This window comes from Muntiacus reevesi, chromosome 3 (genome assembly GCF_963930625.1).
Source record: "Muntiacus reevesi chromosome 3, mMunRee1.1, whole genome shotgun sequence".
Taxonomy (NCBI): domain Eukaryota; kingdom Metazoa; phylum Chordata; class Mammalia; order Artiodactyla; family Cervidae; genus Muntiacus; species Muntiacus reevesi.
In genome coordinates, this window is record NC_089251.1 from 245,604,448 (window position 1) to 245,623,687 (window position 19,240).

Below are 19,240 nucleotides of genomic sequence, written 5' to 3' on the forward strand. Positions count from 1 at the left end.
TGTTGTCTCTGCTGAGTAATGTAGATTCTGGGACAGCCAAGGGGGCAGGCAGCTGGTGACTCTGAACCAAATTTTACCTTTCAGCTGAATCCAGGGAAAAATATGCAACAAAGTGGCAGACGATGCAAAGTGCTATGTTGAACGCGAGATTGTGCTTTATTTTTTTCCTCCCAACTTCACGTTTCCATGCACCAAAATGTTGATGCTACAAATATTGGATACCACGCTTACCTGACAGGCTTCTTCCATCCCACCTGGGCGCGGGGGCTCAGAGAGAGTGCGCGAACCGCTGCTGCAGCCCGCCTCTCGTGGCGGGAGCGGGCTCGGCCGGCCGCGGGATCCCCTACTGGCCCGGGTGCCCGAGCCGCTCCGCCGCCAGAGCTCCCGCAGTCCGCCCCCGGCGCGCACGCGCGCTCCCCTCCGGCGGCCTCGGCGCCTCTGGTTTTTGGCAGAGCGGCGAGTGGAAGGCTCGGACGGGCGGGGCGGGGCGGGGCGGGGCGGGGCGAGGTGCGAGAGTTTGTGGCCACGTGACCGACGCCAACATGGCGGCGCCCAGCGGCTTCCACCTGTTCGTCCGCAGAGGTAAGTTCCTAGAGGTACGCGAGGGTTCTCTTCGTCACTCACTTGCTACGCAGTCGGGTTCAAAGGGATACACGTCCGCGATCAGACATCTCGGCCTAGCAGATTGTGCTTTCGGTCCTGCGGACATATGCAGACACATGTTACCGCTTGTCACAGAAACAGATCCGCATGTGTTCGTCACTTGCCTAGATCACGTCACTGCGTGGCATCTATTTGCAGTCCCTCATTGAGATTTATGGGACATTAGCTGAAGTTTTCTTCGCTCACGTCAGCTGTGTGATTGGTGCAGCAAACTTCTTTATTCCGGCTCTACAGTAACGGAAATGCTCTTAGACACCCAGTTGCCGCAGAGAAAGCAACTTGTATCTATTGGCATTATCCAACTCGTCTTTGGGGGAAACTTGCAAAATGTGATTATTCTCTTACACTGTCATAAGAAGAGGAGAAATTATGTCAAATAGGTGGTGGTTTAGTCGCTCAGTCATGTCCGACTCTGGGCAACCCCATTGACTTTAGCGCGTCAGGCTCTTCTGTTCAAGGGATTCTCCAGGCAAGAATACTGGAGTGTGTTGCCATGTCCTTCTCCAGGGGATCTTTCCGATCCAGGGATCGAACCTGGGTGTCCTGCACTGCAGGCGGATACTTTACTGGCTGAGCCACCAGGGAAGCCCTTGTGTAAGTGGTGAAATTTTAGTAAATGTGCAGATAGTTTTGCAGATAAATCTTTGTTGGATTTGAACTGGTTTGTGAATCTTTGTTGGAAAGAATTGGAAAGTTTTTTTCAAAACTGAGGGAGGAAGGAAATTAAAATATTTTGAAGAACAATTTAGGTGTCAGGTATGTAGGAACAACAGTCTTGTGAGGCAAATATTACTTTCACGGCAAATAGCTACCATTTTTAAGTGTCTCTTATATGTTAATACGTAATACCGTGTTAAGCACCTTACACGTACTACTTTTTTGGGGGGGGGCGGGGCGGGGTGCTGCATGTGGGATGTTAGTTTCTGGACCGCGGCGGAGAGGAGGAGAACTCCAGTCTCTGGCATTGGAGTCTTAACTACTGAACCACCAGGGAAGTCATGCTTATTGCCTTTTAAAACTCAATGAGTTAGGCATTGTTATGTTTGCTGATGAGAAAAGTGAGACAAAGAGGTTACGTAATAAGATCACGATTGTACAGATTGTAAGAGGCAAAATGGACATTTGAATATGACTGATTTTTTTTTTAATATGACTCTGATTTTTGTTTTAAGGGTTCATTCCTCTTCCCTGCATGGCATCGTCTCTTCACAGAAATTAGTGTGCAAAGTAAAAAATCAGAGACAGGGCAAATATGATGAGTGTGTGTGAAAAGTAAAGAGAAACATGTTTTTAGAGAAGAAGGAGGTTGGTAGGAGTATAGACCTGTCTCTTTTTGTGTTAGTGGAGTAAGGAACCACAGGGAGATTGGAGGTGAGAGATGTGTAGAGGGATGGTGATGTAGGTCGTGATTTGGACCAGTTGGATGGGAGAGTGGAAACCTATGTGAGAATACAGCCTTGTGAAAAGAGCACCAATTTACACCTCTTAAGATCTGGGCTCCAATCCAAACTCTATTTACTAATCAAGTTACTTTTTGTTTCCTCTTTTGACAAGAACTAATGGTGTTTAGACCTTTTTTAGGAACTGCAGGTAATGGTGAAGAGGATCTGGGCAGATAGTCAAGGTAGAGGAAGAGCCAGAACACACACATGCACACACGTGTATTGTATGCACACACATATATGTAGGCATGTATACAGAATCTCTTTGCAGATTATAGAAATAAGATATTCATCATTTTTCTCACTTATGATTTTGACAAATGATGGTTCAGACAGTCTTGGGAAAAGCTCTTACAGAAAAAGCTGTAGTAATGCTTCCCACTACACCCCACAAGAGGGTTATCTTCTGACTAGAAGTGGGGGATCTTCTGATTAGAAGAGGGAGAAAAATATGTCATCAGGAAGAAGTCTGGTGATGGGGAGAGGCCCCTTTATGGACTATTCATAACTAGATTTACATTGCAGACAGGTTGTCCTGTACCACCTACTCTCCACCCCTCAGGGTTGAAAATGAAGGGTAAATTTATTGAGTCCTCTCTCCTCTTTCTTTCTCCTTTTCACCCCTTTAGATTAATGTAAATTAATCCACTCTAAGTCTTTGTGCCAGACTTTATCAGCATCTGTGTGTACATTTCCCTCCTGGAAAGTGGGAAGAAGAGACTTTTTAACCGCATAAGAAGGGCATAAGGGCTCAAGGCCCGAGGCTCGGCCACACTGGTTCTCTTCCGTCATGAGCTAAGGGATGGATTAAAACTATGAGTAGTGACATTGGAAGGGGAAAGGACATATTAATGTCTTGGAACATAGAGAGAAGGTAACAAGCCCTTTAGGGATGGAACTATTCCTGATATTAACACTATCAATAAATCCCAGATCACAGTGAAGAATCCCTGGGTCCCAGGAACTTTCTGTTTAATCTCACTCCCACCTCCCACTTTATTAGAATCTTTGTTCCAGCTCCCAAAGCTTCTACATAAGAGTCTTACGTTGCACAGTGAGTATGGGAAGGAAAAGTATGGGGCAGGCAAAGAAGGAGGCATATTCTCTCTTTTACACTCGTGTTCCTTTTATAGGCCAGTTTCTCCTGGCTTGCGCCCTGTTTCTCTGATTTTCCCAGACTTTCACTAGGCTTTTCTTCTACTTCTAGGTGTATAAATATAGTGTTCCCTAAGATTCTGTTCTAACCGCTCATCCCTATTTCCTCTCCTGGTTGTCAGCAATCATGTTTACCCACCTCAAATGACTGCCAAATCTATACAATTTTTTAAAAAAAAATCAGCTGAATATCCCCTAGAACCAAACACTGGGCAGTAATGCCCGCTCTCTCTTAGGCATCTTTTCCTGATGTCTCACAGGTCCCTTAAGTTCAACAGGTTCAACATTGAAGTGAATATTTTTCTCCACATCTTCTGCTCCTCCATAGATATACTCTATCTCCATTAATGACATCACCATCCAGGCACTACCTAAGTATAAGCATTTAAGTTCTTTTGGTCCTTGCCACTGCCTTCAGCGTCTATGTTCAGTGAGTCAGTAAATTCCATTTCTTGGATGCCTCAAGCTTTTTCACGGTTTGGGTGCAAGTCTTTACCGTCCCTTGTAATTAGTTTCCACCTTAGTCTATCTTCTTCCCTACAACTGTCTTTCTAGAATTCAGGTCTGATTATGATGCTTCCCTACTTAAAAAAAACAAAAACAAAACAAACAAAAAAACCCTTAGAAGTCTTCATTGCTGGTCTAAAGTCTGAATCTCTTAGGATCAAAGGATAACTCCATCTCAGCCTGGCCTCAGTTTACCTTTTCAGCCTCATCTCCTGCCAGTTTCCTAAACTCATATCTGCTAAGGTTTGCCATTGTGTACCTCCTTAATTGCTTTGCCTGCAGTGTCCTTTATTCACTCAGCAAATCATTCACCCTTCAAGGCCACAGTTAAATGCCATCTCTCCTTTGAAACTGTCTTTGCTTCTCCCCAGGCTGAACTAACCCAGTCTGTTTCAATAGCACTCAGGGCATGCTTTTATCACAACACTTATTACCCTCAATCAGAGTATGTACACTTATGTGAAAAGTGTTTTACACCTCCATCTCTCCTGCTAGAATGGGAGCTTCTTAGTGACAAGAATTTTATCTTCTTCATCTCTGTGTTCCCAAAATGTGGCATACAATAAGTGTACATAGTAAGTACACACTTCCATAACTGAATGAAAGACCTTTCAGAATGCAACCTCCTGTAGAAATATTTATACACAAAAGTTATATGGTAGGCCTAAAGATTAATTTATCTAAAAACATCAGTTTTTGTCATATGACTAGTGTAGATAGTGACTTTGTTCCCTGCCCACCCTTTTGATGTTCCATCTCCCTCCAAGATTATTTTAACGCAGTTTTACTTCTGTATACCTTTTTGGGCAACTGTGAGAATTTTGTTCCATGGAATTTGAGTTGTGAGTCAGACTTATTAGAGATGATTAGAAAAAAGAAGTTGGGGGGCTTCTCTGGTGGCTCAGTGGTAAAGAATCTGCCTGACAATGCAAGACACTCAAGTTTGATCCCTTACCCAGGAAGATCCCACATGCCAGAGAAACTTAGCTGGATTTTTCCACAGCTAAACAAGGCTCACCTGTGACCTGAACACTACATGTCTAGCACTTAGAAAATAGCTTTGAAAACGTGTCCAGACAACCTATCACACAATTATACACAGCAGCTCTACTTGTAACAGCTAAAAAAAAAAAAGAAAAAAGAAGTTGGGAAAGGGGAAGGGAAGACATCTGAAAGAGAAGTGCTTGAGGTATAAGCAGTGTAGTCAGAGGAGAGGTGAAGAAAGCTTATGGAAGTAAACCCGTGGAGCGAGCTGAAGCCAGCGAGACGAGGGGACAGACTGTAAGTCCAGCAGAAAGTCTAAGAAAGGCACAGTTAGTGGGTATGTGAAATAGTTTGGCTGTGTGGTGATGTGTATCGAGGTGTAAGGTATACATACTTTTTATTTTATTTTTTTTATTTTTTTATTTTTTTTCTTCCCCCTCCCCGGTATACATACTTTTTAGCTAACAATTCTGCTTTTAGGAGTTTATCTTGAGAGAACAATAGGATGAGTATACCAACATGGATGAATAAGAATGTAACTTTATATTAATAGTGATTGGGAAATATTCACCAGAATCTGAATCTGAAATGGCTTGGTAAGAGAATGACCAAATAAATTATGGTTCATGCATGCAACGGGGTGCTATGCAGTCATTAAAAAAAATGATGTAGATGTACTGTAGATGGAAATATTCATGGGTATATATGGAGGAGAAAAGCCTGGGTATAGAACAGTAAATCCTACTTACATCGAGTTTGTATTCTCCCTTCCTTATATATATACATGCCCAAAGAGATATCTAGGATGATGTTCACCCAAATGTTCAGAGCAGTTATTTCCAAATGGTGAGATTGGACTGATTTTTACTTTATGCTTGATGTGTTTGAATTTTACACATTGAAAAGATAGCATTTTTATTTTCCAAAGCTTTTGTTTAAACTGTATACAAGAAAAAAACCAAACAAACAAATACAGAAGATAGCAAATGTTTGAATGGGACCCAAGGGGAAAATGTCTTTTACTGTGCATATTCTCTGCAACAAAGCAAAATGTCTATGTAAATTATAATATAGAAAAGGAACACCTTTACAATTTCCATGATCAAAGAATGGTAACTGGAAATTACTTATATATACTATAGTTTAAGATACATTTAAAGCTATTAATATTTTATCATGCTTTTTTAAATAAATATGCAAAATAGTTACAAATGCTTTTGTTTATTTGTGACTCTAAGGCCATAGATTTCTTTCATTAAGAATTTTCTTATGATAGTGACTTTTCAAAAATTTAGCCTCCAGATAGCAGAGGGCTATTTTACCTCAGAAATTAGGTACTTTAAACTTTTGTCAATGACCTGAGATCCTTACCATTTTGTACAGCTACTGCATTAAAATGTATCCTTAGTTTCACCAAACCAACTTAGAATTAAACTTTTGGGATGTAGCCCATGGGTGATTTGGAAAATACATTAATTTAAATACATTAAATTATTAATAAGGACCTTCCTGTGACTTAAACTCTATGTGGATAACCAGAGAATGGAGATGGGTTTTTGCTATATGATGTTTTTTAACAAATAGCTTTCAACTCTGTTACGGCTTGTTACTACATAATTTAAAGCATGCTTAATTAACAATCAGATCATGGCCCCAAAGTCCCTAAAATCAGACTTGTCCCTCAAGTCATATATGCTCTTATGTCTTCCCTTTGCCTGAGATAGCTTTCTTTCACAAAGTTCCTGTCTCCTGTTGAAATTATGAATTCTAATACATAGCATAGAACACGTAGACTCTCAATGATACTTACTGTGAAGTCATTAACCAGAAAAAGATGTTGACCTGTATTGTGGACAATAATAATATTCACAACATATGTTATTTGGAGAATTCAAGTTGTAGAGTATTTTAATGCAATCTCATTTTGTGAAATCAAATACTGATATTCCCATGTGTGTCAAAGTGTATAACACAGAGAGAGAGAGAGGTGGGGTGAGGGAGATGGAATTCACCTAAATAAATATTCACAGTTTATGAAATGCTCACTTTCTCCAAGCACTGGGAATCTTTGAAAATGCAGAGTGGATGCTATATATCTCCATGAATTTGGCAAAGATGGGAGGAGGGTAATATATATGCACAGTTTCATTTGAACATCATCTTTTTTGCAGTTAGAACAGTTTTTTCTTGTAGAGATTGGTTTTCTTTTTTAGCTTTTGAATGTGCAGAATTTTAAATATACAGAAAAGTAGAGAAATCCATACATACCCATCACCTAGTTACAACAGTCATCAGTTTATGGCACTTGTTTCATCTTTTTCCCCAACCATTTCGCTTCCCCAAGCTGGGTTATTTTGAAGCACATTTCAGATATATAATTTCATCTGTAGATTCTTCATTATGTAACTCTAAAAGCCAGGAATCTTTAAAATTTTCTTCGTATATTGTACTTAACAGTTCTAGAATTTATATTTGGTTCTTTGCTTATACTTTACATTTCTTGGTTGAGGTTTCCCAGCTGTTTACTCATGTCTATCTTTTCCTTTAAGTACTTGTACATACATATTTATAATGGCTGTTTTAAAGTCCTTATCTGTCAATCTGTCATCTGGACAATCTCAGGATCTGTTCTGTTTTATTGACTGCTTTTTTTCCTTGGCTGTGGGTCACATTTTTCTATTCTTTGTATGTTATCTAATATATAATTATATATATGACATAATGAATAATAACGTTGTGGAGATTATGTTGCTCTTCCAGGCTTGGTTTTCTTCTTTGGTTGAGTGGATCTGTTTTGTTTTCCTCTAAGTTCTAGAGTATGGCCCTTACTCTAGGACTTTGCAGAGTTCAATAGAGTTTTTCTATAAAGGACTAGGTAGTAAATATCTTAGACTTTTGTGGACCCTGTGGTCTCTTATTGCAACAACTCAAGTCTGCTAATATAGTACAAAGGCAGCCTAGACAGTGTGTAAACAAATGAACATAGCTTATGTTCCATTAAAATTTTACTTACAAAAAAAACAGTGAGTTGGGTTGGCTCCCAGGTTTTAGTTCACTCACTTTTGCTCTGCTTCTGCGTGGTTCTTACTCCCGAGGTCTCAGCTGATCTTTCTGGTTCCAGTTGAATGCCTGTGGGCCTTAGTGAGGTCTTTCTACTCTGGTTGTGCTAAGACGTCAACTTCTTCCAGGCCTGCAACCTCTGGAACCTTTATTCAGCTCTCAGCCTTGCAGCAGCCTTACTGCCTGGTAGACCCTGTGCCTCTCTGTTTTCCAGAACCCTCAGTACCCTGCCTCGCAAAGTCCAGCTGCTTCACAACCAACCCTCTGCTCTCTAATGAAGCAGCAATGTGCTGTGCTTGGCTAGGGCGCCATCTCCCAGTGCCATATTTGGGATGGTTTCCTCAGGCAGAACACTGCAGCCCAGCTGGACTCTCCTTGTGTATTTGTTTATCCTCAAGGTTCTCTGTCTTATATTGTTCAACAGCCAATGCCAAAAAAATAGCCCCTTCACAGTTTGTCTAGTTGTTTAAGGCAGGAAGAAATTCTAGTATCAATTATGCCACATGGCTTGAAGAGGATGTCAATTTGTTTTATTCAGTAAGTTTATTTTCCCTTTTTATTTTTTTTTCATGAAATTTATTTGTTGAAGCAACTGGTTAATCTGTCTGCCCTAATGGGGCTTTCCACATTCTGCATTTTGCTGATTGTATGAATATATCCAGTGGGGTCATTTAAAATGTTCCTCTAGGGACTTCCCTGGTGGTCCAGTGGTTAAGACTCCACACTTGCAATGCAGACTGTGGATTGATTTGACTCCTGGTCAGGGAACTAAGATCCTGCTATGCCTTGCTATACATCTGAAACCAGACTATTTCACTCAGAGTAAAAGCCACAGTCCTTATAATATCCTATAAGGCCCTACTCATACTACTTAACACTTTCTAACACTTACTTACTTATATGACTTATTTGTCATGTTATTTTTTGCCTACCTCCTCAACTAGAACATAATTTCAGGAAAGAGTTTTTGTTTTGTTCCTGGTATAGCCCAAGTACCTAGAACAATGCCTGGCACATAATAAGCATTCAGTAAAGATTTCTTGAATGAATTAGAGAAAAGTGTCTGGTTAATAGTGATACAATAAAATTATTCATAATGAATCTTTGAGTCAAATAACATGTTAAAATACATAAAGCAAGAGCTGTTAAAAATAAAAGGAAAAATGGATAAAAACCACAATCATAATAGGAAACTTTAACATGCCTCTAATTTGACAATTTAAGTAGACATAATAAGGTTGGATTTCAGAATGCTATTACTAGTAAATTTGATTTAATATTAAATTTGATACTTTGAATAGGATTCTTTTTACAAATATACATGAAATAGGGCAAAGGATAGTAAGTTATGCTACTAAAAACCTTAACAAGTGCTAGAAAGAAAAATTGTACATTCTGCATTCTCTGATCATGAAGCAGTAATGCACAGATTAACGAAGAAAGAGAATTGCCTCAAGTGTTGTGGAAACACAGAAGGAACCTAGATAGCGGGGGATATGTCCTTTACAGTGTACTGGCCTTGGAATACACAGTTCTTGTCCTCCATGAGTTCACAGTCCTTGGTGGAATCAGACATGTAAATAAATTTTGCAACAGAGTAAGAACGATACACAGATCGAGGTGAGCAAACGGTGCAATGGGATCATCCAGTAGTGACTAAGGAACCTTCACCTTCACAGAGAAGGTAAGGACTAGGCTGAGTCCTGCTGAGCCAGGAGGGCCTGGTCAGAGGAAGGAGTCATGAAACAGGGAGGCCCCTCGTCCCAAGGCAGAGGTGGAGTGAGAGCCTGTCTAACTTTGGGGAGCTCTGCTGCTCTAATGCAGCAGGAAGGCAGGGTGAGAGCTGGGGAGCAACCAGCTGGAACTGCTCCTTTTGACAGTAGCGTGTACAGGATTGGGGGGCCATCCGAACAGGACATCTGAGATGTGTGTGTGAAAAGGGAGAGAGATCCCAGACTCCTGCTCCCTTAGTGTTGGGGGGATGATGGATGAACATGTAGATAGATGTTCATCTGGAAGAGGGGACAGAAAATTGAAGAAGCTCCTTGTCCCTCAATTACTTCAGTTTCTTTCTGTACATTTTTGCTGAGATTAGAGATGAAATGAGGTAGGGGATTGGGAAATAGGAGGAGAAAAATGACAAGCGATAATAGAAGGATTACCCAGCAGTGTTGAGATCCAAGTGAAATTAGAGACCATGTATCTGCAGTGGCCCCATTCATTGTCACTGTGTGATTTTCTCCCAATGGGCATCATCCTGTGTGTATAAAAGAGTGAAAGTAGATAGTTGGATTGATGAAATTTGCCAGATGGCTGCACTGGAAGAACTAGGGAGTAAGAGAAAAGGGGAATGGGGGATTAGCAAGAGGGGGATTGAATTAGTGAATCCTAGAGTCTAGTCTAAGCTGGATATTTCCTAAGGGCAAGGACCTTGTCTATTTTGTTTGTTTTGGGGCTCATTATTATACAGTGAATAATCTATAGAGTATAGAAGTAAAAAGGGAAGAGGCTGATAATTGGGGGGGAGGGGGGAAAGGAGCTGTCCTAAGGTGAGAATTTCCTGCAAGAGCAAGGAACAGATAGTAGGATGAGGAGTGAGGGAACTAGAAAGTTCGGTGGTAGTAGTCTTCTGAACTGGGTCAGATGGTTTTTAATTTAATAGAAGTCTAATACATATGACAACCAAAACAGTATGATAGTTTTATTTTTTCAGTCTTTACAAAATTCTCTTAATGGAAAAAATTTCAGCTCCCTGGAATATTGTAAAGGGCACCTAGAAAAGATTGCTCAAAAAGATAAAAAATTGGGGGAAGATAGAATTATGAAGTTGCCTATGAAATGGCAGAAGATAGTGGAACAAAACAGTGAATTTGTTCAATGACGTTTTGGTGAAAAAAAAAAAAAAAAAAAAACCAGTATGAGAGTGCTCTGGGACTAAGAGAGAAGAAAGATAATTAAGGGCTGGAGTGATCTCTTCACAGAACTGGGCCTTGAAGGATGAGTAAGGTGGTTGGCAGAAAGGTGGAGGGGTGGGGGAGGGTCATTCCTAAGCGGGTAAGACAGAGCATTGATGGAGAAAGCGTGTGAATACAGGAAAGTCAAAACCTATTCAGAGGGTTCTGGAATGGAGGGTTTGTCTGGAGCTGAGAGTTTGCATAAGAGAGTTATAGGAGAGGCAGATTAATAACAGAAGTTAGGGCCAGATGATGGAGACCCTGAAGGTCAGCTTAGGGTTTATCTTCTACTCAACAGAGACTGATGAAAGTTTTTGACAAATAAGTGAAATGGTGGCTCTATTTTAACCTGACACTGTTTAATTCTGTTTAACACTGTTTAATTTAAACTGCCCTGTTTAATTCAGGTGGTACCCTGAATGCACTGATGAGTGAAAACTATCGCATCAGTTGGGAGATATTGGCAGAAACAAAGTGATGGGGCCTGAATTAGTGCATTGACTGCAGGATGGAAAGGAAGAGATGGATGCAAGAAAAATGGTACAGAGAAGGAGGAATCAGGACCTGGTGGTTGGAAAGGGGACCTGAGGAAGGAGAGGAGCTGTCAAAGCATTAAAGAAGGAGTTGGTGCAAACAGAGAACCTAGTGAGGAAAAGAGGCTCAGGAGGAAATTTCAGGATGACTCAGTAAGCGTCAGTGAAATTGAGCACTTGGAAGTCTTAGTGACACAGACCAAAATTTTAGCAGTGGAAGGAGAGATGAAAAGTGATGGAAGTGGCTGCAGAGAAGGGTGGGGATTCTTGGGTTCTTTTTTAAAATAACATCTTTATCACAGTATAATTCACAGATTTTGAAATTAAAAGATGTTTGGTCCTTGGAAGAAAAGTTATGACCAACCTAGACAGCATATTAAAAAGCAGAGACATTACTTTGCCAACAAAGGTCCATCTAGTCAAAGCTGTGATTCTTCCAGTAGTCATGTATAGATGTGAAAGTTGGACTATAATGAAAACTGAGCACCGAAGAATTGATGCTTTTGAACTGTGGTGTTGGAGAAGACTCTTGAGAGTCCCTTGGACTGCAAGGAGATCCAACCAGTCCATCCTAAAGGAAATCAGTCCTGAATTTTCATTGGAAGGACTGATGCTGAAGCTGAAACTCCAATACTTTGACCACCTGATGCGAAGAACTGACTTGTTGGAAAAGACCCTGATGCTGGGAAAGATTGAAGGCAGGAGGAGAAGGGGATGACAGAGGATGAGATGGTTGGATGGCATCACCAATTTGATGGACATGAGTTTGAGTAAACTCAGGGATTCGGTGATGGACAGGGAGGCCTGGCATGCTGCAGTCCATGGGGTGGCAAAAAGTCGGACACAACTGACCGACTGAACTGAACTGAACTGAATTCACAGATTATACAGTTCACACCTACTTAAAGTGTACAATTCAGTGGTATTTAGTGTACTCAAAGAGTTGTGTAGCCGCTGCCACCATCAGTTTTACATTTTCATCACCCCTGAAACAAACCTTTTGCGTGTGTGCTAAGTTGCTTCAGTTGTGTCCAACTCTTTACGACCCTGCAGACAGTAGCCCACCAGGCTTCTCTGTCCATGGGATTCTCCAGGCAAGAATGCCAGAGTGGGTTGCCTTGCCCTCCTCCGGGGGATCTTTCTGACCTAAGGGATCGAGGATGTCTCTTAGATCTCCTGCGTTGGCAGGTGAGTTCTTTTCCATTAGCACCACCTGGACAGCCGTGAAACAAACTTCTTACCCATTAACAGTTACTCCCCAGGCCCCCTATCCTCACCAGCCCTACGTAATGACTCATCTGCTTTCTGGCTCTATAGATTTTCTGTTTTGGACATTTCAAGTAAGTGGAACCACACAATGTGTGGTCTTCTATGACTGACTTCTTTCACTTAGGACTATATTTTCAAGGTTTATCCATGTTAAAGTATGTATCAGTACTTCATCCCTTTTTTTTTTTTTTTTGCCAAATAATATCCCCTTGAGTAGGGTATCACATTTCCTTTACTTGCTGGACATCTGGGTTACATCCATTTTTTGACTCTTGCAAATGGTGCTTCTGTGGACATTGGTGTGCAAGTTTTGTGTGGACATACATTTTGTTTTTGACATAGAGGCCCTGGCTATGTTTAGAAGCAGCGGGAAGGGCGACAAATGGTAAGGAATGAGGATCACTGGAAATCCTGGAGAGCAGGGGGCTTCCTAGAGAGAGAGAGGACCTGAAAGAGGTGGAAAGGAATGGAAGGGGGAAATGTCCCCTTGGAAGTGGTGAGAGTGTCTCTATCTCTACAGCAGGAGTGAGGAACAAGTAGGGATTGCTTTTTCTAGGAATGAAAATACTTTGAAAATATACTTTCCAATTATAAAAGTAATACAAAGAAGGCTGTATAAATAGAGGCCAAGAACATGGGGTGTCAAATCAGGCTCCTTAGGTTTGAATCCTGCTGCTGCTACTTACTAGTTAGTGACCATCTTGTCTACCACACAGTTCTTAATAGTAAGCCCTTCATAACTACAGTTGGCTCTTGAACCACACAGATTTGAACTGTACAAGTCCACTTATACATGAATTTTTTTTTTTTGATAGTAGGTACCACAGAGCTACACAGTCTTCTGATACTATTTATTCACAGATGTTCTGCGAGGAGGATCAGCACCCTGAACCCAGGTTGTTCAATGGTCAACTGTATTCATAGTGGAAGTATTAAGCTACTATAAAAATGTATAAAGAAGAGGGAATTCCCTGGCAGTTCTGTGGTAAGGACTCATTGTTTTCACCTGAGAGGCCTGGAATCAATCCCACAAGGTGTGTGGCATGGCCAAAAACCAAAAAGTATAAAGAAGAAAGTAAAAAGTCAATCCAGTCCACTGTTTAGCTAGAATTGGCATTTCTAAAGGGTTTTTCCCCCCTAAGGAGGGGTACTAGTAATAGAACCATGATTTCTAAAAATTCCATCCACGTCCAAGAGAAAGCTTATTAATTACTGAAACATTAATTTAGGAAAATTAACTTTTGAGGTCCTTTTGTCTCTCACATTTGGATTCTATTTATCACGCTTGTTTATCCTTCTGCTCAGCCTTGTGATGATTCTGAATTTGGGGCATCACATCCCCTGTCTCTGTCATCAGTAAGATTATGATTTTCCTATAAGACCAAGTAGAAATAGGTCACGGATGAAAAGAACACCCTCACCGCACTCCCCGCCAACTGGCTGGTGCATGCAGCTGAAAACCAGCCCCTCTAAGAATTGATGTTACAAAAGGCAGCTCCTCTCTGTCGTCTTCTGTCGTTTCTCTTCTACTTTATGCTCTGTGAATAGCAGCTGTTCAGGGCATTGCCAGGCGAGCACAGGGGTGCTGCAATCAGAAATGCGAGGGAGCGACACAGCAGGAGAAGGCTGGGGCGGAGGGAGGTGCGATCTGCTGACCCAGCGAGTGAGTGGGAGACACGGCGGACAGATAGCAGCACGATGGCCCATGGGGAAGCATGTGAAGGATGATCGGTTACCTGATCCTTTTCTTTAAAAAAAGGAAGTCTCTTTCACCAGCAGAGAAAAACCACAGCTGCCGAGGGGAGTCTTGTAAAGCCTCTTAGGTGGATTGGTACCTTGTGCTAGCTTCTTTTATAAGGGTCAGATTAACTTTCTAATATTGTCTTCTACTTTAATGTTATTGCTTTAATCATTAGACTACCACCAATTCCTTCAGGCAATAGGAAGTGATTGAAGATTTAATGAGATTCGTATTGCTTGTCCTCAAATGTTGATGACTTCCTGCATCCATATTAATCATTCCTGACCTTGATCTTCAGTTCCTTCCCAGAACAGATTCTCGTCAAGCATGCCTAGTGGATCCCACAGTGTTCGCCCGACGCCTGGTTTGTTTCCGAAAGTACGTTAACTCTGATGTTCAGTGTACATCAGATTTTTCAGTACCCTTGCCTGCTTTGTCTTCTAGTTCTTACCATTAATATGATGATAAATCTGGAAAATTTAGGGGCAGAAAAATCAGCAACTCTGAACAGGGGGTTTAGCCTAGTTTAGAAGATTGTTCTGTTCAGCAGACCTTGAACATGCCTTAATTGGTTGTCTAGGTCAGGATGTCCAACTGGCAACTCTCAGACCCCATCCAGGCCACAGAGCGTTTCTGGGTGTCTGAAGTGTGTGCGCTCCGGCTGGCGAGCAGCAGGACTCGGCCTTTGTCCCCTGTTCTGGCGGCCCCCGCCTTTAGTTCAGGCCCACCCCCTCCTGCCACGGGGGCCTGGGAAACCCTGGCTGGCCACCTGGTCTCCTCCCGCCCAGCATCCGCGCGCCTGCACCCCCACCCTCGCCCCAATTATCCCCCCAGCCACCTTGGCAGATTTTCTGACCAACAGTCCTTCGCTGAACAAGGACCCAGGACAGGAGCTCGTGAGAGACGGGAGGCCTGAGGATTCTGAGGAAAGATGCAAGCGAGAGCAGAGGGGTGTGGGAGAGGGGGAGAAAGGATCACATCAACTGAAGAGAAAATAAATATGTCAGACTCGAGTGTGAGGCGGGTCTGCATGTGAGACAATGAGTAGGAAGGAGTAGGTAAAGAGGTGAAAGCTTGTGTGTCTTGATGCCAGTCGCTGAGATGAAGAACAAAAGAGGTAAATTTGCGTGTGAAAGAGGCCACCTGTGAGAGGTCAGAAGAGAAAATGGAGAGAGCAAAACGGCTCTGCTCCGCTGAACCTGACCAGCCGCATCACTGGGAAACACAGTCTGACAAAGCATTTTTTTTTTCAGTTTTGTGAATATATTTATAACAAAAATACTGTTATAAAAAAGTTAAATCACAACTAGATGGACCCTTAGAAGCATAGATTACATTGAGGTTCTTTTAGGATGTCCCAAATTCTGACTGTGATGATTGTTTTAAATGTGGCTCATCCCAACTGAGAAGGTGAACAGTATCGATTTTGATGACGTGCTTACCATTTTTTAAAAACAAATAATTGGAGTACTTTTTGCATACAAATGGAAGTTTTTCATCTTTTTAAATAATCTTCTGTTGATATCTTTTAACTGGATTAGTGGGAAGATATCCTTTTTGTGAAGTAGGTTTTCATATTTAATGATCAAAATCTTTATCCCTTAAAAAAACTTTTTAAAAATAGTCAGAAAATTTCATACCTTTTTTTAAAAATTAAAGATTAAAAAAAATTTTTTTGACCGTGCTATGTAGCATGGAATCTTTGTTCCCTGACCAGGGATTGAACCAGAATCCCATGCATTGGAAGCATATGGTCTTAACCACTGGTCCACCAGGGAAATCCCCCAAATTTCATACCTTTGAACTCAATTATTTAATTCCACTTTGAAAAGTCTGTATTCAGAAAATAACTAGAGATGTTGGCAAAGATTTTGTTTCAAGGATATCTATTATGGTGTTAACCTATATTAGCAAAGTACTAGAAATTCTTTAAATGTCTAATAAAATAGATGGTTAAATTATGATACATCCATAAAATGAGAGAGACTATTATATAGTCACTAAATTACTTCTTCCAATTTAGCTCCACGCTATACACAGGTGGCATTTTAAATAGCACATTGAATCAGTTCACTCCCCCTTAAAACCTTTCCTTGGCTTTCCATTGCACTAACCATGAAAATCCTAACCTCCAAGGCTTAGCACCCCAACTCTCCAGTCCTTCCACTCCTGTCTACTGTCCTGTCTTTCAGGGGCTCTCATTCCCTAAACCCTTTCCTCCTCAGGACCTTTGCACAGGAACTGTTCCTTCCCAGTTCTTATCTGGCTAAGTCCTGCTTGTACTTGAGGCCTTAGCTTCATCAAAGGGATTTACTGACCCTCTCTACTACCCCTGAGCATGCAGGGACAACATCCAGGACAGTTCTGTACTGGCCCCCAGGGGAGTTAAGCTGCCACCACCTCCAACATCTTCTGGATACTCACAAAGCCAATGCGGGAAGCCAATCAAGGACGCTGCTCAGAAAACCCTAACATTTCCACATCGTGCTCACTAGCCAAAGAAAGAATGGCAGACTCAGCCGAAGCAATGCCTCTATCACATTCCCTGCTTCAGATCTCCCACAAATGTTTCTAATTGGTAGAGTGAAAATCAGATGTAGAACCTCCGTGTAGGGGAGTCTGGGAAACTTAGTTCTTGAGTCTCTGCTGTACAGAAGATAAGTAAAGAGGAGGTTGAAATGGATGCTGAGATGATCATTTTTTCCACGATCACTTACTGTGAGCCATGGGCTGTTATATTGGTAATCGTTTTCACGCTCACCTTGTCACATCAGTGGATTACCAAGTCTTCTAAGGCAGGAGTATGAGTAATTCCTATACCCGGCCACAGTAAATACACAAGATTCTATAGAGGGTAAGAACTAAATAACTATATGAGTGAAATGTAGTCATCTTTCCAAGAGTAGCATCTTTATTTGGATATAAGGGAAAACCTTTTAACCCAAAATTAGACAAGGTAGTAATTAAAAGAAAGTCTTTAAAACTCCAGGGGAAATTTCAGTTTGTTTATGTAAAAAATGGAAGTTTAATTGAGATTGTAGCCACAAATAACTTCTTTTTTCTAATGTTGAAGACAGCATCTAGATGATGCTAACGTCATTGAATAAGAACACCCCTATCAGAGAGGTGCAACTGCCATTGGTGTTTGAAATGAGAAAACTCAGGGTAGTTGATGGAATTGAGTCCTGTAAACTTGTGTCTGCTTATTAAGAACAGAGATAGATGACTTACTATAATGATTAAAATAAAAAGGCAGAGAAGTAAAAAAAAAAAAAGTTACTAGAAAATAGATGCATCTGGAAAATAAAGAGGACTTTCATGCCATGGATCACTAAGGTGATCAACTTGACTTCATGGCCACTGACAAATTAATGAGACAGTAAAGACTCTAATAAATTGCAGTCAAGATGTGAAGGATAACTTATTCTGTTGGATATAACAAGATAAAACATAATTAGAAATGTTTTCTTTTTCTGTGATAAGAGACCTACCTAAGAAATCTTTCCCTAAGTAGTACAGAAGTTGGAACATAAGACTGAATGTGGAGTGGTAACTTCAGCTCTGGGTGTAACTTGCCATGTGACCCTAGGCAGGTCCCTTAGTTGGCAGCCTATGGCTTCAGCTGCCACTCCTTTGCTGACCCATCTATCTATTCATTCTCCAGAGCTAACTGTCCTCTAGAGTTAGATATAGGCTATCCCAGTTCTAAACTGTGTTATGCATTTAGAATCACAAGTCTTTAATATCTTCCCGCAGTTTTTTACACTCCTTATTTTAGAACACAAAGCTCTTCATATTTTGACCCTCAGCCTGCATCTCTATTCTTGTGATGGGCACTCTTCCCTCAGACCATGACACCTAGAGGTTTTACAAAGACTACTCTCTGTGTGAAATGCATATATCACCACTAGTTTTCATCAGGTATTATGTTTATGCTCATTTTTTAAAACTCAGTGCAAATACACTTTGATTGATAATGCACCATCTCTTGGTTCCAGTAGCATCCTTTTGGTACCTCTAGTGCTATTTTGTGGAGAAGGCAATGGCACCCCACTCCAGTACTCTTGCCTGGAAAATCCCATGGATGGAGGAGCCTGGTGGGCTGCAGTCCATGGGGTCGTGAAGAGTAGGATACGACTGAGCGACTTCACTTTCACTTTTCACTTTCATGCACTGGAGAAGGAAATGGCAGCCCACTCCAGTGTTCTTGCCTGGAGAATCCCAGGGACAGGAGCCTGGTGGGCTGCCGTCTATGGGGTCGCACAGAGTCGGACACGACTGATGTGACTTAGCAGCAGCAGCAGCAGCGCTATTTTGTAACTGAGTTGCATGCATGTGTGTGCGCTCAGTTGCTCAGTCATGCTGGACTCTTTGTGACCGCAGCAGCTCAGTGGTAAAGAATCTGCCTGCAATGCAGGAGATTTGGGTTTGGAGATGCGGGTTCCCTCCCTGGGTCTGGACCGGAAGACCCCCTGGAGAAGGAAATGGCAACCCACTCCAGTATTCTTGCCCAGAAAATCCCATGGACAGAGGAGCCTGGTGGGCTACAGTCCTTAGGATCTCAAAGAATCTGACACTGAGCAACTAAACAACAACCACCCTGGGTTAATTGATTTATCTTTTTTTCCCTTCTAGGAAGTAAATTGCCTGAGCATTGGGATTCTGTAATAGGCATGGAGCAGGGCCTGGGACTTTGTGTGTTCAACAAGCTTCTTGGAGAATTCTGAAGACTCAAACCTCAGTTTTAGTTGGTTTCTAAGATCTTTCAATTCAGATGTCAAGACTGCTCCTCCTTACATTTTAACTGGCGCTGAAGAGGGGAGGAAGGCGTTTGGGTAGTTGATTAAAGACAAAGAAAAGCATAGGCAGTCTTCTTCCATGCCCACCTTTCCTTTGCTTAATCTTTTCAACTTTTTATTAATTCTGAGACTG

The 19,240-nt window shown here is 41.5% G+C and overlaps 1 protein-coding gene across 1 annotated transcript in view; it reads left to right on the forward strand.

Annotated features, from left to right (window-relative positions):
• The first annotated feature begins 521 nt into the window (after window positions 1–521).
• The window catches only part of METAP1D (methionyl aminopeptidase type 1D, mitochondrial), a 71,215-nt gene continuing 52,496 nt past the window's right edge, over window positions 522–19,240 (forward strand). The window contains exon 1 of the mRNA XM_065931763.1: window positions 522–582. Within this exon, the coding sequence (XP_065787835.1) occupies window positions 543–582 (40 nt within the window). The 5' untranslated portion in view covers window positions 522–542. The remainder of the gene's footprint in view (window positions 583–19,240) is intronic.